At 39.9% G+C, this 22462-nt stretch overlaps 1 protein-coding gene across 7 annotated transcripts in view; it reads left to right on the forward strand.

Moving 5' to 3' along the window:
• The window catches only part of RUFY3 (RUN and FYVE domain containing 3), an 83143-nt gene that overhangs the window by 52285 nt on the left and 8396 nt on the right, over positions 1-22462 (forward strand). For 3 of the 7 annotated variants that reach the window (XM_047719475.1, XM_047719476.1, XM_047719477.1), the window contains 11 exons: positions 486-603; positions 1452-1553; positions 3297-3420; positions 5305-5366; positions 6842-6907; positions 8341-8410; positions 11498-11590; positions 13120-13203; positions 15212-15379; positions 16260-16357; positions 18177-18664. In XM_047719475.1, coding sequence (XP_047575431.1) covers positions 486-603; positions 1452-1553; positions 3297-3420; positions 5305-5366; positions 6842-6907; positions 8341-8410; positions 11498-11590; positions 13120-13203; positions 15212-15379; positions 16260-16357; positions 18177-18249 — 1058 coding nt within the window. In that variant the 3' untranslated portion in view covers positions 18250-18664. Of the gene's footprint in view, positions 1-485; positions 604-1451; positions 1554-3296; positions 3421-5304; positions 5367-6841; positions 6908-8340; positions 8411-11497; positions 11591-13119; positions 13204-15211; positions 15380-16259; positions 16358-18176; positions 18665-20897; positions 21057-22462 lie in introns of those variants that run through there. The other 4 variants (XM_047719471.1, XM_047719472.1, XM_047719473.1 and 1 more) reach the window with 2 other exon arrangements.

Here is a 22462-nt window from a genome sequence, read left to right on the forward strand (position 1 = left end):
GAGGCCTAGAATGAGCGCTAACTTGCCCAAGGTCACGCAGTGGACTCTTGCTTTTGCGCTCTTCCACTTAACCATAAGGTTTGAGGACAGGACCTGGTCTTGTTCTCCTTGCTTTCTTTCCTGCTCCTTCCCTAGTACCTAACAGCCTGTTTCTGGACTATGTATTCTTTTCCATTGGACTGTTTTCGTCACTAATACCATGCAGCTTTAAGTACTATAAAATGTTTTATTATATCGGGTTAGTTATAAGTTCTTCCTGAAAGAGAAAGGACTGAGTCTTGGGAAGTGGGAGGTTTTTAATTGTCACAAAACGTTACCTGTTCTGAAAGCATGAATAGTTTTAGAACTGTCTAATAATCTGGGACTAGTTCCCTGAGAAAAGGGATTGAACGGATGAGAGAGAAGTGTGTGTACGTGTTTGTGTGTTGAGAGCATGTTTATGTTGCAAAGAATATTAAAATACTGCTTTGTTTTTATCACCTTAGCTAAGAAAACCTTTCTTGGACAAAATAAATCCTTCTGGGGACCTCTAGAATTGGTAGAAAAGCTTGTTCCAGAAGCTGCAGAGATAACAGCAAGTGTTAAAGATCTTCCAGGACTTAAGTAAGTTTAAGGTTGAATTCTGTTAGGAAAACATTCTTATTAACTATCTCCTTGAAGACTAAAGATAATGATGACCATAATAATTTATTTCATAACAATCCAAAAAGAAAACTCTATTTATGCATCAGAACTATTGTGGAGAGCTGCTCATATCGAATATGAAGAGAAGTGTGCCTGTGAGGGATAATTATTATTAATTTTAAAGAGGTTGTATTCATGTTAAAAGACCAAACGTTTTCTTATCCTCTTAAAGCACTTGTGGGAATCATCAGTTCGAGTCTCACGAAATTAGATCTAAAGAGGGAGCATGCTAGACATGACTAAGAAAAAGAATGTTTGAGAGCCAAGATTAAAACAGTTGTGAAGTGAACCTCTGCTACAGACACTGGGAACCTGCCTCAGAACTTGAAAAAGAGTAGTAACCATCTTACTAAGTTAGGCTGGTTTAACTTTTATTAGATAGCGGCCTACGTGGACTGTGTCCGCATTCCTAGTATGTGGGTACTTACATGATCCATGCTAAGTCTCTGAGGATTTACGAATGCTAATGTGATGGAACATTTTCACTTGGGCCTCCCAGAGTATCTGTCTTCAGATCGTAGTCTCATTCAGTAACTAATTCTTCACAAGAGCACTTGTTCCAAACACACACCCCCAGACCCACAAGCCCCTTCATTGCACCATTCACTCCACGCAGAATTCCTCACGTAGAAATGAGGTGGAGGAGGTCGTAGGGAGCATCTCAGTGTGCATGTTCTACTGAGGACTATGAGCGAGAGGACGGGAATCTCTCCCACCGTGGCCCCAGCTCTGCTACTTTGAGTTGTTCGGTTCCTGTGTTTCTGTAGGACACCGGTAGGCAGAGGAAGAGCCTGGCTTCGTTTGGCATTAATGCAAAAGAAGCTCTCAGAATATATGAAAGCTTTGATCAATAAGAAGGAACTTCTCAGGTATGAACATCTTGTTAAACTTTGTTCTTTTCTTGCTGTGTTCTATATCGTATGAGGTCGAATCATAGAAATTTGCCATTTTCACAGATCAAAAACAGTTGATATCGTGGCAATTTCATGTAGCTCGACTAATACCTTCTCCCACACCTCACACATACACACTCAAGAACAGATACTTATTTGGTACATATGTTCAGTCTGTCACTGTGGCACATATACAGGGCAGTCCAAAATGTGATAACCCCCCCAAAAACAAGAAAGGCTTTTGACATCTTGGCATGTACCCAAGCTCAGTAAGCCAGGAAACTGACATGTAACATGAAATTTAGAAACAGGCATACATGAAAAGATTTCCAGATGGATTATAGATACAAACAGGAAAGGGAAAACAGTAAAACTTTTAGAAGAAAATATAAGGTAGACACAATTTTCTTTTTTTTTTTTTTTTAAAGATTTTATTTATTTATTTGACAGACAGAGATCACAAGTAGGTAGAGAGGCAGGCAGAGAGAGAGGAAGGGAAGCAGGCTCCCTGCTGAGCAGAGAGCCCGACGCGGGACTCGATCCCAGGACCCTGAGATCATGACCTGAGCCGAAGGCAGCAGCTTAACCCACTGAGCCACCCAGGTGCCCCTAGACACAATTTTCTTAAATAAGACATAAAAAGCTCTACTCCTAAGGGAAGAAAATTGATACATTGGTCTACATTAAAATGAAGAACTTCATTTATCAAAAGACACAAGGTTAAAAGGCAACTCGTAGAGTGAAAGATGCTATTTGTAATATATATCTTCAACAAATGATGCATATTCAGGGTATGCGAAGAACTTCTTCAATCCAGTAAGAAAAAGAGAGCCAAATAAATGTTAAAATGAGTAAAGGGTTTGAATAAGCATTTCACAAGAGAAAATCAAAATGGCTAGTAAACAGAAAAACGGGGGGAAGGGGTCGTGGCTGCCTCAGTCAGTGGAGCATGTGACTCTTGATCTCGCCATCCTGAGTTCAGTCCCACATTGGGTATAGAGCTTACTTTATAAATACGTATCGGGGTTCATGGGTGGCTCAGTCGGTTAAGTTGCCTGATGGTTTCGGCTGAGGTCATGATCTCAGCGTTGTGGGATGGAGCCCTGCCTCAGCCTCCACGCTCAGCAGGCGGTCTGCTTGAGGATTTTTCTCCCCCTCCCTCTGCCCCTCTCTTCACTCATGAGTGCACGTTCTCTTTCTCTCTCCCTCTCAAATAAATAAGTCTTAAAATATATATGTACACGTACATATATACATACACATATATATATGAAGATACATAAGTTCACTAGCTATCATGTAAATGCAAATTAGAATGGCAGTGTGGTAACACTATACCTCCACTTATAAATAAACCAGCTCTCTGAGGCAAATTTTGAAAAACCAATTTTTTAAAGATGCTTTAAGATTGAAAAATTGTCCCTTGCATCTCAAATGCAAATAAATATTTGGGAAAAGCATAAACAGTCACTTCAATGAAAGTATCATTCTCACCACTTTTCTTTCAGCTGGACTAATATCTAGAGTCTATTCATGCACGTATTGTCTAAAATAAACTATCCAAGCCATCTGTTTTTGTTTTTTTTTTTTTTTTAAGTTTTTCGCTATTATTTTGGTACCCCTATTCAACCATGAGGCCAGCATTTTCTGCTCGTCTCAAGATTACATCATTGGATTCTTGAGGTTTTATTATTGATATTGTGTGGATTTCACTTACAGTGAATTCTACGAACCCAATGCCCTCATGATGGAAGAAGAAGGAGCCATAATTGCTGGTCTCTTGGTGGGTCTGAATGTCATTGATGCCAATTTCTGCATGAAAGGAGAAGACTTGGACTCTCAGGTATGCAAAAGAGGCTTAGTCACCAAGCGTGTCTCTGAGCTCTATTATCTCAGAATATGGGTGGATCAGATTATACCAACCAAATTAAGGGAAATTCTGTGAGTCATAAATCGGATTTTTACTTTTTTTTTTTCTTTTCTTTTTTTTTTTTTTTTTTTCTGGAGAGGGAGGGCGGGTGGATTTTTACATTTTTGATGTGAATTTAAGCAACTTACTTTTCCTTCTAACTTGACTCATTTATGTATTATGAATGTTTTTCACATTCTTGTCTTGATTGTAATCCCTGTCTAAAATACTTTGTACAGACTGGGGCTCCCAGGTGGCTCTGTCATTAAGCGTCTCCCTTTGGCCCATGTCATGATCTCAGGGTCCTGGGATCGAGCACCGCATCAGGCTCCCTGCTCAGCGGGGAGCCTGCTTCTCCCTCTCTCTCTGCCCCTGCTGTGTTCCCTCTCTCGCTGTCTCTCTCTCTCTCTCTGTCAAATAAATAGTTAAAATATTTTAAAATAATAAAATATTTCTTACAGACTAAAATACAGAGAGACACAGGCTAAAATACATACACAGGCGTGGCGGTTACGAATACAGACTAAAACTAAACTGTTTAGGTTCGGATTCTGCTGCTTTATTTTTTAGCTGAATAAATTTTGTAGTTAGTTTCTTGATGCGTCACACTTCTTAGCTGTAATACAGGGAGAAAAAGAATTATCTGTTTCTATTTCATAGTGTTATAGTGAGGAATGAAAGAATTATTACATGCGATGCACCTGGTACAGAGCCTGGCACATATGAATTGCTCAGTAAATAAAGCAATCACTTTCACTATGACTCTTTCTCACCCCTTCTCTGAAATACTACAGCAAATTTCTGTTACTTTATACTCTGAGAAAATGGAAGAGGAAGTAGGATATTTTGACCTCAATTTTAAAAGAGAAATAAGGGGCGCCTGGGTGGCTCAGTGGGTTAAGCCGCTGCCTTCGGCTCAGGTCATGATCTCGTCCTGGGATCGAGCCCCACATCGGGCTCTCTGCTCAGCAGGGAGCCTGCTTCCTCCTCTCTCTCTGCCTGCCTCTCCATCTGCTTGTGATCTCTCTCTGTCAAATAAATAAATAAAATCTTTAAAAAAAATAAAAAAAAAAAAAAAAGAAATAAGCTGAATAATAGCAGTCCTGAAAAATTTAGACATATTGCATCAATGAAAGTTTGGAAGAAGAAATACCAAAATGTTATAGCGGTCCTCTCAGGGTGGTTGGGACTATGGGTATTTTGTATTACTTCCTTTTACTTACCTGCATTTTCTGAAACTTCTTTAAGGAAATATGCATTCTGTTTGTAATTAGAATTTTTAAAACATTACTCCTAAAAGTGAATAGGGATTCAGTAGCAGAATACTTGAGAGAAACCAAAGAGAAAGAAACTTTAAGGCTTAAATTTATAGTAAGCTTTCTGTTGACTTTCTTAGAGCCTCCTGTTGACTTGCACGACCTGGTCTTCTGGTCCTGTTGCCTTAATCTCGATTCTTTACTTACTTTCACCTATTCTCAAGTTCTTGATATAACAAAAGGAAAACATTACATTTTCATCAAAAATATTTTTTTTTTTAATTCAGTTAATTCATGACAGAGAGAGAGGCAGAGGGTGAAGCCATCTCCCCCACGGAGCAGGGAGCCCGATGTGGGACTCGATCCCAGGACCCTGGGATCATGACCCAAGCCGAAAGCAGATGCTTAATGGGCTGAGCCACCCAGGCACCCCATTTTCATCAAAAATTTCAAATAATGGTCATGACTTTATTGCTGTTTTGAATGCCCAGGAAGAGATATTGTATTATGCCTTTAAAAAAGTATCTAATTTTATATTAAATTTTGAAAATTCTCTCTGTAGGTTGGAGTTATAGATTTTTCAATGTATCTCAAGGATGGGAACAGCAGTAAAGGTAGTGAAGGGTATGTACAGAGACAATTGAGTTTCTTTTTTCTTTAATGTTCTTTGATAGCATTTAAAGTTTACAACAATGGTGCTTTAACAGATTTGCTGAAAGAATTTCTGATGATACAGTTTTCATAGTCTTGTCAAAAAGAGCTGACTCTTGTGCTTGCTAAACCCTAGAAGAGGTTTTAGTGAAGTGATTTTCCTACTGTGTGGCTCAGGGGCTAATAAAATACAGGGGTTTATAAAGGAATTCAGTGTTCCATCTCTTGAAGTAGTATTTGAAAACATGGTCTTCTTGATCAGGAGGATTGCCCTCGGTTTTGTTAAAACGTGAAATATGAAACATGTATTATGGACTTATATGAAACATTGACATTCCGGGTAGCAGAGTGAGGAGTATATGGGGACCTGCACTACTGTTTCAACTCTTGTAAATCTAAAATTATTTCAAAAAAGTTTTTGAAATATCCATATGGTCCTTAGAAATTAGACATCAGAAGTGTACTGCCTAATACTCTTTATAAATTTAGCAGTTGAAAGCACCATTAATCGGACATTCTTAACTTTGGACATTGAGCCAAGACTACATTGTTTGTTCTTTTAGTACTAGAGGTATGTGGACTTGATTTGACTTTAATTGAAAAGTCTGGCTTTCTAACTTGGCTGTTACAAATTAGTTGGTTCCAGAAGTGAAATTCCTGTTTCCACTCTTTATTTTCTCATGTAACATTAAACACTTGATCTTTGTGAAAGCCTTTTATATCATTCACTTTGAAATAAAATCAACATTGAAAGGCAAAGATGTGGCCTTTGGGAATCACAATTATTATGCCAAAATCAGCTTAATTTCATTCCTATGACAAATGGAAAATTGTTGTTATAAGGAGTACTGGCAAAACTTTAGCTAAATCCAGGCCAGCAGGGAGCCACGACAAGGCCTCCAGCATCAGGGACAAGCAGCACCAGGAGGCCCACAAGAGACTCCTGGTAGCCCAGCGGGCAGCTTCTGTGAGGCAGAACTCATCCAGGGAGAGTGCGGACAGTATTGACGTTTATGTCCCTCAGTCTCAAACCTGACTCTGAGACCAGGAAGCGGAAAGCAAATAATTTAAATTATTTAAAAACTACACACACAAACTAAAAAAAGAGAGACAGAAAAAAAAAGCTATCAATTATGAGAAGAAAATTTTTATTTTTTAAATGCCTCTGATAGAATATATAGAATGTAATGTCATACCTATAACCGAAGTTATTAAGGTATGTAAGCTGCAATAAAGGCCTTTTAATGTGGGGAATTTTTTGTTTCATTTTTAAGTATCTGAGTCTTTTTGGAGGCGTTATACATCAGGCTTGTCTTTTGGTTCAGTGTGTCTGTACTATGGTTTTCTTTCTGTGTTATATGAAAAGACTGGGGGGAGGGGATTTTAGTACTTCTAATGTTATTTATTTTATTTCTATTCCCCTCCCCACACGCTCCCCTCCCACCCAGAGATGGCCAGATTACTGCAATTCTGGATCAGAAGAACTATGTAGAAGAACTCAACAGACACCTAAAGTAAAGAATGAGTTAATACTTCTACTTTCCTGGGGATTCTGTTGTGAAGGAAAGGAAGAGTAAACAGTCAACTGATAAGCCATGAGGATCAATTCAGGCGATACTCAACAAAAATACGGACTTCCTGCTTGCTGGGCACTAAGCTAGGCACTAAATTAAATGTCGTTTAACTGTTTTGGTGACCTCTAGTGAAAGGCAGTATAAGATTAATATGTAATTATAACTCTAGTGATTAAATAATTATGTTCAAATTATGAATTATGTTAAGAATTCTTAAACATGTGACAAACGTCCTTAGTTCAGTAGATCCAACCACATATTTCGAGATTGAGCTTGAGCAAACCACTTAGTACCTTTAGATTAGTTGTATCATGTTGGTCCCTTGCATTTTTCATTTATACATTGAATTGATGGTATTAACTTACCCTCCCTTTACTATCACTAGCATTAATTTACCAAATACTCACTATTTTTCAGAACTGTCCAGAACATGAAACAGTCTGTTGATATTTTCAAGTATATTGGTGTTCTTGTTATGCTAAAGACTATCAAATAATTCAGAAAAATTAATATACCCATTAACTTTTTTTTTTTTAAGATTTCATTTTATTTATTTGTCAGAGAGAGAGGGAGAGAGCGAGCACAGGCAGACAGAATGGCAGGCAGAGGCAGAGGGAGAAGCAGGCTCCCTGCCGAGCAAGGAGCCCGATGTGGGACTCGATCCCAGGACGCTGGGATCATGACCTGAGCCGAAGGCAGCTGCTTAACCAACTGAGCCACCCAGGCGTCCCGTCCCATTAACTATTTTTAATAATTCTCTTACAAAGATAATTTAAGTAAAACCTATAGCATGAATATTCCAGTATCAATATAAATATTGAATAGTCTTGATTTCAACTAGAAAATTCAAGAACAATTTAAGTATATTTTCTCTGGGGACCAAGAACTAATAATGACTACAGTGAATTACGGAGAGGTTAGTCAAGTAAAAATACACATTTGATAGTGAAATAAAAAATGTGAGTTACTCTTTTCATGCCTCAGTTTCTTTATCTATATTTAGGGATACCTGTTGCATAGGGTTGTTGAAAGGAGTAAATGAATAATGCAAATAAAAACACTTAGGAAAGTGCTTGGTACATGGCAAGCCCTTGATTCAGGTAGCTTGTCATTATATGTACGTAAACTTTAAAGCTGAGAGTGCCCTGGATCAGCTCTTTTGTTTCATCCAGCAAGTGCTTTAGTGCAGAGCTCAGTGCCAAGGGTACAGCAGGTACGATCCACTGCCCCTTGGGACTGTCTTAGAGCCTGCAAGTCCACCGTGAGTTGTGGACATTAGGCGATGGGGTGATACCTGTGATGCATGTGTACCCGGGTAGGGCAGGATGTTCTGTTTTTCAGGAGAAATGGTTCTGTTTTTCTCCTCTTTACAGTGCTACGGTAAACAATCTTCAGGCAAAAGTGGATGCGCTAGAAAAATCCAACACGAAACTGACAGAGGAGGTAAGTGTTTTGGAAATGCTTTGACCGATACACAGTTTACTCATGTGCAGTAGTGGAAGCTATTGGAGCTTGATACTCATCCTTTGCTCATCGAGCAGACATTTGGGTACTGCTTCTGTGCGAGAGCTACACAGTGATTTCTGGGTGCACTGATTGGCGTGTGCCAGACTGGCAAGCTCCCACCCTCATGGGCCTTATTTTCTTCATGGGGTGGGAGGGTCGATAACTTAAAGAGCGCTGGTCGGAAGGCCAGCAATCCCTGCTAGCGTGTCATGCTGCTGACGAGCCACGTATGAGAGTCAGTCACTTGACCTCCAAGAGGCCCGGTTGCCTGCCCAGCAGATGAGGTGTTTACACTTTTCCTTTCAGCCTCATGGTTACTCTGAAGATCACAGAATATATACAGGAAACCCCTTAGAAAAGTCCCCAAATTAAGAATAAAAATTAACCTTGTGCTTTGATTCTGATTAGTAAAGAAATTTTTTAACTTGTCAGTGGCTAAACTACATTTTTTTCCTTTTATAACATTAGATGTTTCTATGAAAAACCTTTTTTTTTTTTTTTTTTTTTAATTTATTTACTTGACAGAGATCACAAGTAGGCAGAGAGGCAGGCAGAGAGAGGGGGGGAAAACAGGCTTCCCGGTGAGCAGAGAGCCCGACGTGGGGCTCGATCCCAGGACCCCGAGACCACAACCCGAGCCAAAGGCAGAGCCCCAACCCCCTGAGCCACCCAGGCGCGCCTCTGTGAAAAATCTTAAATGAAATATTTCCAGTGGCAAAGACTTTATCTTATCTATATCTTAATCTATTTCTTATTATAACTATCCTTTTACATACCCTGGCTTACTTTTGGTTTAAATAGAACCAAGTTCAGACAGCAGCAGGAAGATGCTGTTTCAACAGCTTTCTTCAGAACGTTTTCATTGTCGTAACTTTAAAACACCTTCCCTATTACTCAGCTCTGTGGGCTTCACTTTTGGACGTAGATTCTTAAATTATGTTAAAACTTAATGGAAGGACCCCTGGGTAGCTCAGTCCGTGAAACATCTGCCTTTGGCTCAGGTCATGATCCCAGCCCACTGGCATCGCGTCCTCTATCTGGCTCCCTGCTCAGCCGGAGGCCTGCTTTTCCCTCTGCCTCTGCAGCTCGCCCTGCTCGTACTCTCGCTCTCTCTCTGTCAAATAAGTAAATAAAATCTTTAAATTAAAAAAAAGAAAAAGTAATGGAAATGATCCTTAGAATTTTACCTTATAAAGCTTTTGAAATACTCTGATTAGAAATGTTGTCCTGTGGGCCACTTGCTCCTCTGTTGAGGCAATAGGGCACCGCAGGGAACCAAGGTCTCCGGAGCCGGTGGGCTACCTGCGTTCGTGTCCCAGCTCTGGCACTTGCTAGCTTTCTAATCCTGGCCAGCAACTTAAGCCTCTATTTCTTGGTTATCTTCTCTGTAAAATGGGAATGATAAAATAATAGTCAAGTTTTTGTGGGAATTAAATGGTGATACATAAGGACCCAGGCCAGTGCCTGATATTACCATAAGCGGCCAGTAAACATGGTCATTAATTTTATTCCCTCAGTCACAATACTTGTCCTCCTGACCTAGATTTATTTTATTATTACCAATATTAATTAATTCATTTATGTACTTATTTTGCCAGTAACATTTAATTTCTTGAAACTTTGAATTTTTAGAGACAGGTAAGCCCTCTGTGTTTTATAACTTTATAAAAGAAGTTTATAAAGAAGCGATAAGACAAATTAGATCTGCCTTTTCCCATTTCCATCTATTTTGGATTTAAGAGGGCCAGTAAAAAACAAAAACCAAAACCCCTTTTTTCCTCTCCTGAATTCTGAACCGATATGATGAAATGAGAAGAATTAAGCAGGTAAAGATATGTAAATACACACTTTATTACTGGTAAAGCTGAATTAGAAGACCCACTTGGATGTACAGCCATAGTTTCCTGATACTTTCTCTGATGTTAAGGTCTTGGGAGAACCTGTTTGAGGATGTCTCTGGATCTAGAAAGCAGGCACCCTTGTCCAAAGTTAACTTTTTTATGCACTGTTAGGCCCATGGAGCAGAGAGGGCTTTATGGGCTTCCAGACTTCCCTCTGGAGAGCATGCCTGAGTCCTGGCTCCTCTGTACTTAGGCACTAGAACGGGAACCAAGCAGAACCTGTGCTTCCTGCTCGTGAGGAGATCATGTAAGGGGAGACTAGCCTGGCTGAGAGGAGCTGCTGAGTGTCCTTCCTCCTCTCCTCCAGGCTCTCCCGTGTTCTCTGGGGGGAATCCAGGTTAGCAGGTGCGGAAGAGGAAAAAGTGTCTGCACTTTCCTTTCCCCTCCTGTAGAGTACAGATATAAACGTCCCCCTGAGCATACACTGCTAGTAGTGTTACCTTACCTGTTCAGGCGCTGAAATGACAGATCTCTTTGATACTTAATGGCATCTTTTAGTGAGAACTTTGAAGTTCCATTTCTTTACTCTTAAAAATCATCTATCAAAGGTCTTACATAGGGTTTATGAGTCCCCAAGGCATGACGTGACCTCTTCATTAAAAGTTTTAGAAACAGGTATTACAGCTAAATGTAAGTTAACCATGAGAACACCCTTGAGGTAAATAATCTTAAGTTAACATTTTGGTACTGAAAAAGAGTTTACACAAAAAGCAGCAATAGGAGATACTTTTTTTTTTTTTTTAAGATTTTATTTATTCATTTGACAGAGAGAGGGAGATCACAAGTAGGCAGAGAGGCAGGCAGAGAGAGAGGGGGAAGCAGGCTCCCCGTCAAGCAGAAAGCCCAACGCGGGGCTCAATCCCAGGACCCTGGGACCATGACCTGAGCCAAAGGCAGTGGCTTAACCCACTGAGCCACCCAGGCTCCCTAGGAGATACTTTTTATTTTTATCTAAACTAGTTTAAAAATACTTTTCCTAATTTCCGATACAATAAACATTTTTATGCGATTACAGATAATCTTCTTTCCTTCTCTAAGAATACGCAAGCCTGAAAGTTATGTCCTAGCAGATCATGGATTATTTTATCCTATTTACCCTAAATTTTTTTTTTTTTTTCAACAGCTTGCAGTTGCAAACAACAGGATTATTACCTTACAAGAAGAAATGGAACGAGTTAAAGAGGAAAGCTCCTACATACTGGAATCCAATCGGAAGGTTAACCTTACTGGATTTATACAATATTCCTAGAGAGTGTGTTAACGTGACAGGGCGGGTGGGGGAGAGGCTCTACTCTAGAGGACTGTTTGGAAGCATCAAGCACTTGCACTGTTTTTACCGAGATTCCCTGCAGAATCGGGTAATGATGGAGCTTACATGGGTGTGAGGTTCTTCCTACAGACGCTCCCTGGCTTCACCTCTGTCTCTATCTGTTGAGAAATTTCATGAACCGGTCTAATTCAATGTCTTGTTATGGACTCATGATTTGCACTGTATTTAAGTGTTATGTTTATTATATTGAATATACTGTTGCTTTCAGGCCCTGTTACTACTTGGTAAGAAGTGTTTATTTAGTGCCGCTGGGAGTTGCCATGTAAATGAGTTTTCTAGATAACTTGATCCCTTAAGGTATCAAACTTTTTATATATGTCTACACAGATTTTTTTTTGCAAATCTTTTTTTTTTTAAAGATTTTATTTATTTATTTGACAGACAGAGATCACAAGTAGGCAGAGAGGCAGGCAGGCAGAGAGAGAGGAGGAAGCAGGCTCCCTGCAGAGCAGAGAGCCCAATGTGGGGCTCGATCCCAGGACCCTGGGATCATGACCTGAGCCGAAGGCAGAGGCTTTAACCCACTGAGCCACCCAGGCACCCCGATTTTTTTGCAAATCTTTTAGGTACTGCACACTCCTAAGCAATCCTAGGCAGAGGACATGATGTAACACGTTTAGCTGTTCATGATGACTGAAAGTCCTAATTACCAACATCGGCAATTCCATACTCAGTTATAATGACACCACTTATGGGGCTGTTGGAATTGATTGAGCTTCTAGCCCCTGTACTTAAATGTTTCCAGATTGCTCTGGGTGCTTTTTCTCTGCTTTCATGATCTCGCTGACATCTCTCACTTCTCATTGCTGTTGGTAGTAGTGTCTCCCCACTGCCTTTTATCTGCATGCTTCTGTTCTGTGATCTAGGAATCCAGATCGCCATGGTTATTAAAATTGTTCCGCTAGAGTAACCAGCTAGGCTCAGAGTGGGGACTAGAGTAGTTCTCTGTGAATAGTGGGTTTGACTTTAATGTGTGGGTGTTGTGAAAACAACTGTGACTGCTCAGAATTTTCTGATGATGTACTTGTTTTTAGCTATGATCTCTCTGGATGGTTGGAGACTCCAAGTGTGAGATCTCTGAAGAAGGAATATATTACCGTTTGAACCTTTGGCCCAATTCACATTTTACAGTGAATGCCACTTTGTATTTAGAAGCTGACTTTTAAGACTTCTTGCACTTGATATGATAACCTATCTTAGGACTTTAAACAAAATGACGAGAAAACCCAGTTCTGCTGAGAATTTTTTATTTACTAAGCCGCTTCATTTTCTTTGTTGTCTTTATTCATTGTTATACCTGCTTAGTTAAATATAAAATGTAATCATTTTCCCTTACTAAATAGCAGTGTCAGCTAACTCTATATAGATTTTTTTTAATCCTTAAATATATGTACTATTTTGTTTATCTTTTCAAGGGTCCTAAGCAAGACAGAACTGCAGAAGGGCAAGCACTGAGTGAAGCCAGAAAGCATTTAAAGGAGGAGACACAATTGCGACTGGTAAACTTAACTTGTGTTCTAGTAGTTCAGTAACCCATTCAACATAAAGGCCCACTTAGATGTTTGATCGTAACAGACCAGGCTCAGGAACATTAGTAGTGGGCCAACAAATTTTTGTAGATCCTAAAAAACTGTTTCTCACTCCTTTGTATTTTTAATTTTGAATATATTTATTATAAATATAATTAGACATAAAGGCAGATTTTCATATGGTTGCTTTTTACCTTCGCTGGACATTACTTGCATAAAACACTCTTTTTTTTCTTTGAGTTTAATTCAATTAGCCAACATATAGTACATCATTAGTTTCAGATGTAGTGCTCAACACTCTTAATCAAGGATATTACCTTCTTCTGTAGGAAAGGCTCACTGCTTATTGATGAATACAGTGGATTTTGCACATAGGAAACCTGTAGAAAATTTCTAATTATCTGATTCAAATAAAATGGCATTGAGGAAGCCCTCTTAGCTAAGTCTTAGGGTGGACTTTTCCATGTCATAATATTTGCTAAAGAGAATATTGTTCGTACAGAGAACAATGATACTTTAGTTGCTTCGGTGACTTTTCTTTTTTAATTAAGTTTTTTTTGAGTGTAGTTCACACAGTGTTACCTTAGTTTCAGGTGTATATTTCTCACTCTTTTTAACCCATATTCCTTATAACGCTTTCCCAGTCCACTTTCTGAGTATGACTATTCTCAATAGCCAATGGGATTTTGCCAATTTTTTTTTCAGTTTTATAGTTTGTGTTACGAGAACATTACGCATACGGAACCTACTGTTTTAAACTTGGTGATCCCCATTCCTATCCCAGTCCTCATCCTGCAAAGATTCTGTTATGTCTCCTTGGAGGATGTATGTGTGTGTGTATAAATGTGCAATAGTGAATAATACTCCTGTAATAGGTTTTAGCCAAGGATTAGTACATTGATACATCCCCGGTATTGGTAAATGAACTCCTCCTGCAGTTGTGATGGTCCGAGAAATGAAAGGATCTCCCCCCACCAACAGTGTCTCTGAAAGTAGGAAGAAGCTGAAAATAAAGGTGATTCGGTTTCTAAAAATTATGACCATGTAACAGTGTATAGAATAGAATTTCAGATGTTCTGAGCAAACAGGAATATAATTTTAACATCCTTGAATTATCACTTTCCTTCTATGGGTTTATGAATTAGATCTCAAAACACTTTCTATGAGGAAGATCCTAGAAATAACCCATGTCAGCATTTCAGAAGCAATCTGATTGAATCAAGCTAACCGTGCACAGAGGGACACCTCAGTTACGTGGCACATGTATCTTAAAAATCTGACACAAAATTTTCCAGATGCTTTTGTCACAAAAAGTTACCGGTTTATTCAGAAAGGAAAGAAACCAAGCAAGTTCCTAGATACGCCCCAGGGAAGAGAATGGATGGAGAAGGAAATTCAGGTCTTTGTAACTTTGATCCTCCAAATCATGTTGCAGTAATAATGATTGGACCAAAAAGGGGGTTCATGTTACGTGATTATAAAAATTCAGTTACTATATCGATCATTTTCACTTACTGAGATGTTTACCCTCGAGACCCAGAGTATCTTTCGGGCTCCTTGGGCTCTTGACGACATCCAACATCCAGCAACATCCAAATTGAAGAGAATTGCAAGTGCTTCATTCGGCGCTGGCTAGCGGAGCACGTTATGTACATTTCTGTGATAGAACATGACATCAGTTGTCTCGCTGTAATGAAGTGCCTCAAGTATGTGTGTATTTCAGACATATTCAATAGCACTGTCTCTGGCCTACCAAGTTTTTGGGATTTGTAAATTATTGAATAAATGATCCGTTTTTTAATGATCCTAATTATTATTCCTTTGTTAATATCTCTGCATTGAATGATAGCTTGTAGCTATTTTGCCCAAATATTCAGACCTGAGAGTGTTGGAGTTTACACCTTTTCCTGTGGAATTTCATAGTTTGTCCTTCGTTGAGGAAAGAGAAAATAAGCAGTTTATTTACCTTTGGGGGCAGGATGTGGAGAAAGAACTGGAGATCCAGATCAGCATGAGACAGGAGATGGAGTTGGCTATGAAGATGCTGGAGAAGGACGTCTGCGAGAAGCAGGACGCCCTGGTGTCTCTGCGGCAGCAGCTGGATGACCTCAGGGCTCTCAAGCATGAACTTGCCTTCAAGCTGCAGGTAGGGCCAAGAAGAAGACACTCACCGGCTCTGTAAGCTCCCGGGGTTCCCTCCGCCCCTCTGGTCTCTCTGGAATCACGCTTGACGTCCAAGAGGGAAGACTCGCGTCGCATTCGGAGGCTGGCGGCCAGTAAACCGCTGTAGAGATCAGACGGCGTAGGATCCTGTGCTGCTCTGGAAAGCCATAGCTCCTTTTCAGATTCTGGTGGGGAAAGAGGTCTTTTTTATCCTGTAAGATAATTTCTACACTCCAGCCTCCCCTGTCAACTGAGCTATATATTCCATTAGCTTTTTTTTTCATTCTTTATTTAAATTCAATTTTTAACACACGGTGTACAAGTAATTTCAGTAGACTTCACTGATTCTGCAGTTGCACATAACACCCAGTGCTCGTCCCATTGAATGGCCTCCTTAATGCCCATCACCCAGTTACCCCATCCCCCACCTCAGTTTGTTTCCTAGAGTTAAGTATCTTTCATGGTCTGTCTCCCTTTCTGGTTTCGTCTTATTTTATTTTTCCTTCCCTTCTCCTATGTTCATCCTTTTTTTTCCCCCTTAAATTCCACATGGAAGTGAAATCATGTACTTGTCCTCTTCTGATCACCTTACTTTGCTAAGCAACACACCATTAGTTCTTACACTGAAATGATAAACTGATGAGCCTCGTAATGTTCATTTCTGTGACAAAGCTGCACATAGCAATACTGATTTTAAACGTTGCATTTTGTTTTTTCCCCATTTGGAAATTAACTGATAGACAAATATATGAGCAGTTCTGTTTCTCTGTTTCACACTTACCATTAGGTTCAGAAAGCCGTGTGTAATTTATTTCAGGATTTTATGTTCTATATACATCACTCATATTTCTTTTCCATAACAGAGTTCAGACTTAGGAGTAAAACAGAAAAGTGAACTAAACAGTCGTTTGGAAGAGAAGACTAATCAGATGGCCGCTACCATCAAACAACTCGAACAAAGGTAAAAGTGCTATTTCTTGAGTGAAACATCTTGAGCTTTCCGTGCTGGAAGGGAAGAGAATGCTATGCACTTGGCAGACAAAGTGTATGAAATTCTCCCAACTTAACACCAGACATGCTAGTAGAAAGCCAGTTAAATTTTGTGTTTCTCTAAGATGTCACTGAAAACATTTTTAAGAAACTTCAGGCCCTCCTGACTGTTTTGAACAGCAGAACAGTAATCCTCTTACATGATCCCATTTCAGTGTCATGTTGGAAGAGGGAGGCCCACAGGATGAAAGCACTTTTTAAAAATTTTTTTAAAGATTTTATTTATTTTTGTGAGAGAGAGAGCAAAGTTAGACACGTACAGTTGAGGGAGGGTGTGGGGGAGGGAGAGGTAGGCTCCCTGCTGAGCAAGGAGCCCTATGTGGACTCTATCCCAGGACCCTGAGATCATGACCTGAGCTGAAGGCAGACTTTTAACTGACTGAGCCACCCAGGTGCCCTGAAAGTACTTTTAAATATGCTCTCAGTTTTTGTTTTATTCTGCGTCACCAAATTCTTGGAACGTGCTGGTGCTAGTGACGCTGGGATACCGAGGGCCCTTGTAATACGTGAACTCCTTTCTCTCCTCCCTCCCATCTCCCTTTTCTCTCCCCTTTCTCCTGAGCGGTTCTGCAGTGTCCACTGTCACCCTGCCCGCAATCTTAGATCTGTCCGTCTCCAGCTCTGTCCTCCTCTGAAAACCCAGTCTTGGGTTTTCATCCTCTGACCAGCTGTTTCCGTCAGGTACCTACAAGTCAGTCTGCCCAAAACACACCCTCTCCCGGTGCCGCTTTTGTTTCTCCTTGGCTGAAACCACCTGTTTTCTTCATGGTGACTCAGCTGCCAAGAGAAATGGCCAAGATTTCAAGACTGAAGGAGCCACAGCACCCGTGGTCACTCTGCGTGGCCAGTGTGGGTTGCCACTTCGAATACCACTGATGACCCTTCTTTTACTTGAGCCGCGTTGACTGCAGGCCCCTGCGCGCGCCTGCACTTTCCCCACCTGTTCCTTGCCCAACAGCCCCACCGGTTAGGAAGGCCCTTCCTCTTCTCACTGCCTTGTTCTTCAATCCTTTTTTTACCTTCAGGCTCCAAAGCCACCACCTCTCCTAAGCTTCCTCTGATGATGCTTCTCAGATTTATCTACCCATTTGTCCTTATTGGAATTCCCATAGCCTTACATCCACACCTGTCCTTAATGCTTCCTTGTCACCTTCTGCTTCACGTTCCAGCCCTTTATATATGTATCATCTGATGAGACTGTGAATTCCTCCAGGTTACTTAATGAATTTTTTAAGTTCCCTCATTGGATCTGTCTTAGTGCCATGAACACACAAGGAATTCATTTAGCAGATGCATGAATGAACAGATGAGTGGATGACTTCTTTTATTCAGATAAATCTTGACCAGGAAGGTTCCTGAATGGCACTGAATATTAATGGTAACTCACAAGTTAATTGCAAATCAGTAAATAAGTTTGAAGCTTCTGATTTGGCTGATTTTAAATAAAAAGTTATCAGTCTATCCAGAAAGTTCTCTAAGTGCTTGCTCATAGCAGTTATATGTTTATGATTTAACAAATTAATTTTGGTGTTCATAAATTGGGTTTTTGAACTGTTGCATAGAATTATTTTTTAATAGTTTTTTGACTTGGCATTTGAAGTAGACAGAACTAAAATAATGAGTTCTTCAAGTATTAAGCTGACTTATTCTCTTGCTATTTTTGTCTTTCCCGTTTATTCATTCTCTCATTCCCCTTTCACTCCATTTTTGTTTTTATTTTACTAATTTAGTGAAAAGGATTTGGTGAAACAGGCAAAGACCTTAAATAGTGCAGCAAATAAACTGATCCCAAAACATCATTAGGCATTTTGCATTTCGTCACCTCGCAAGTCTGATGTACAACTTAACTGTAAAGAAAGAAATCTGAAAGTTATTTCATTTAAGCTCTGATTCTACATAAAATGTCACCAAAAATCAACTCTGAATTTGTTGGACTTAAAAAACAACAACAACAACAACAATTTGATATCTAGGCCATGGGTTTTTTTCTTCTTCTTTATTTTCTCCCTAGAGTTAGAACATTTAGTGTAAGTTCTTAATTAATTGCCAAATAAACTTCAAGAAATTACTTTGTTGACCAATAAATAAACACACCATTAAGAAAAAAAAAGGTTGAGTTGACCAATAAATAAACACCATTTAAAAGTCGACCAATAAATAAACACACCATTAAAAAAAAAAAAGGTTGAGTTGACCAATAAATAAACACCGTTTAAAAGTTGACTAATAAATAAACATACCATTAAAAAAAAAAAGGTTGAGTTGACCAATAAATAAACACACCATTTAAAAAAAAAAAAAGGCCTAGGGAATGGACACTCTGTGCATCTTTTATTGATGCCTTTACAGCTCAGTCTCAGACAGTACCAGATTCTAGGTGCGCTGTCCATGCCAGAGAGCCTGCTCTGCCATTGCGATGTAATGGACTGGAGGTGACAGCCCTACGGACATGGACTCTTCTAAAGTAGCTCTGTCTCCTAGGCCACGTCCCCTCCCCACGTTCCTTGTGTAGGTTTACTCCCCAAGCCACAGATAAGTACTTAGCATTTCACTACAGTTCTGTTCTCCGTAACCAAGATTGCTTGCAACTTTTTTGCCTTAGTGACTTTGGTGGGGGAAACAAACCCGCATCCTTATATTTCTTTAAAGTTCGTAGAGATAAAGTTAGTGATTAGGTACCTTACGATAACATAATAATGTGGAAGCTTGGAAAACCCTCCTAATATTCGCCATCTTCTACCTCTGCCATTTTCCTGCAATTCCACTTCCTATTTAGGTAGCTCAGAGAGAATAATTTTAATGAAAAAACTCGTCTCCTATAAAAACAAAACACAACACAACACTACACAATTTTCAGATCTATCCTGCTTTTCCTTTTGGAGTAAAGACAACAAGGTATAAACATAAGTGATGGTCTCCCGCCTGTCATTTCTTGCTAGAAACATTTACTTAAGAGTTTCTATTACTTTCTGTTCCGATGGGGATTTGCTAATGTCTCTGGGAAACTAACAATCTAATTATTAGAAAACCATTTCAGCGTAGGAAATAGATACATGATAAACTCTTTATTATTAGTCTAAAAATAAAAATTTCCCGTAGATCTCCATACATAGTAATTAGCAGGGCTTCTTTTTCTAAGTGACCACAGATCTACTCCCCTTTCTAGGCTTTACATTGTAAATAATCCTATAAATACTTGGATTTTTTTTTTAATGACTTTTGATTTGGGGGAACAGGCTTTACATAAGCTTTCGTTCCTTCAAGAAGTCTTGACAAAAAAAAATATTTTTTCTCATTTTGGTATGATTTGCAGCATTTCAGCTGCTTAGGTGGGAACAAAGATAACCCCCCTTTGCTTCCAGCTTTTGAAACTCTTTACCTTCTTCTTGGAAAAACCAGAATTAAGAGAGTAAGGTAGATTTCATGTGTGCTTCTATAGGTCCTTACAGACTTGAACCAAAGTCAAGTCAAAGAGCATATGACCAACCTCATGGAATAAACTGTGCTCTTGAACTTATTTTAGTTCTTATAATTTTGCACCTTTTCTTATCTTCATCAGCCTTTTGTGGTGATGAGTTGCCTTTTCTACGAGCATTTGGGAAGAGTGTTCCAACACTAAAATAAAACATTTTAAAGACTACAGATAGTATGCTTTCCAGTTCTATTCTATAGAGCCCCGGATGGTTCACCTCTTAGAACGCGCTTCTTTATAGGTGCAAAGTTATGGGATTTATAGAAGAAAGCATTCATTAGAATTTTCCAGAGAATGCCATCAGGAATATCATATAGGCCCGGTGCTGAGTTCTTTGTCCACTTAGTCACACACCACCTGGTAGGAATGGAAGAGGAAAGAGATGGCCAAACTCTGACAAAGGCTTTTCCTTAGAGAAGAACTCAAAGCCTAGGTAAGGGTTCATGTACAATGTCGTGATTTAATACAAATTGTGGTGTAGGGAAAGGACCAGGAAAATGTTCTCGTTCCACGTGTAAGAAGGTAGTTGCCCATTTGCAAGTTCCAGTTATGTGTGTAAAGCAGAAATATAAGGTACCAAACCTGTTAGGAAATAAACCCAAACAAAGAAGTGGGTTTGACTTTAATTACTGTGTACTTGAGGTTGGCTTTGGATATGGATTTTCTAAAAAGTGATGTTTTATTGTTTATCATCTAATGGCTGTAAACTGTAGTACTAGAATAAAAAAAAAAATTGGAAAATCAACTTTTCCTCTGCCTGGTTCACCTTCACCTGGCCTTTCTTTAGAGTGTGTTTCTTCTCCATCTTGTTCCCCATCCTCGTACAATTTCTTCCCCTGTGCCCTGCGAAGCATTTTTTTTCCCCCCTCTATCTCTCCACGCCTCTTCCTTGGGTTGCTTTATTTTGTGTTGTAAACTTGGTCTTCCTCCCCACCGTGGCTTTTGTTTTTTATCACAAGTTCATGTGGCTCACATCCAGATTGCGCCAGGCTGAGCGGGGCCGCCAGTCGGCCGAGTCAGACAACCGGCTCTTCAAGCAGGACTTCGGAGACAAGATAAACAGTCTGCAGCTGCAAGTGGACCAGCTCGCCAGGCAGCGGTGAAGAGAGGGCGCCAGGAGCTCCCAGGGCGGTCGTGGGTAATTCTAAGGCCGGCAGCAAGAGAAGGAGGTCCCCTGAGCCAGCCCTCTCCGTTCTGTCTTCGCAGTGTCCTTTCTCTGGAATTAGCATTCAGGAAGCTTCGCATATATCGACATTCCCGTATCTTTGCCAACATGCTTTGCGATCAGAAAAAGAGGAAACTAGAACCCAAGGCCCCAGATAAATAGAAAGGACTAAGAGAATTAATAGCCCACATAACACTGATAAAAATAGTATTCCCTACATTTTTACTGTGTGCCGCAAACTTTATGAAGCGCTGCACAGGCATCCGATCCCAACATCTTCCCACCAACCTGTTCGTAGGACCTGTCTTACCCGCCCTCTCAGACGAAATTAAAGCTTAGATGCGTTCAGTTTGTCCAGATTGACACAGTTCAGCAAGTAAGTAGCAGCACTTTAAAAGTCTGTCTCTCTGACTCCAAGTCCTTAACCACTCTTCCATATTATCTGTCCAGTGAGACTCAGTTCTTTGCTGAAGCCACTGACTTCAAACAAAGAGAACTTTGTTGTTGGATATAAAAGCACATGGCTGCCAGGGGCACTAGTGGCGGAGAGTAGAACTGGACATTGAACATTAGAGACCAGCTAATTAAGATGAAATGGGACAACAGAGTTGGTACTTTCATGTTGTTTCTTGCTGAAATTCTGTACATAGTGTCTTTTAATTGTAGTTAACCCTACTAAACATCATTCAATTGACTACAACTCTTTATTAAGAGTTAATCTTAAATACTGATATTCAGAGTGGTGACCCTCAGGCACTGGGAGATCTTAAAGTACATCCCTTTTTTAAGATTTCATTTATTTGAGAGAAAGAGAGAGAGAGCATGAGCAGGGGGAGGGGCAGAGGGAGAAGCAGACTCCCTGCTGGACATGGAGCCCCACCTGGGACAATCCCAGGACCCTGAGATCATGAGCTCAGCCAAAGGCAGGCACTTAACTGACTGAGCCACCCCTTAAAGTACATTCTTTTTTTTTTTTTTTTAAGATTTTATTTATTTATTTGACAGACAAAGATCACAAGTAGGCAGAGAGGAGGAAGCAGGTTCCCTGCTGAGCAGAGAGCCCGATGCGGGGCTCGATCCCAGGACCCTGGGATCATAACCTGAGCCAAAGACAGAGGCTTTAACCCACTGAGCCACTCAGGCGCCGCAAAGTACATTCTTAATTATCCAAGAAATAGTAAACATATTGTCTGTATTTAGTGTTACTGGTTTTACTGTATTGTGTTTTAACACCTTAAAGCCTGATTGTCCATATATATCTGGTAACTTTTTATTAATCAAGTAGTAAAATTTAATTGCTGAGCTTTAAGAAAGGGTTTGGCATTCTTCAGAGAATATGATTGCAGAAATTCAAATTATGATCCTTTTCATCTCCTGCC

The sequence above is a fragment of the Lutra lutra genome, chromosome 2, assembly GCF_902655055.1.
Source record: "Lutra lutra chromosome 2, mLutLut1.2, whole genome shotgun sequence".
NCBI classification, from domain to species: domain Eukaryota; kingdom Metazoa; phylum Chordata; class Mammalia; order Carnivora; family Mustelidae; genus Lutra; species Lutra lutra.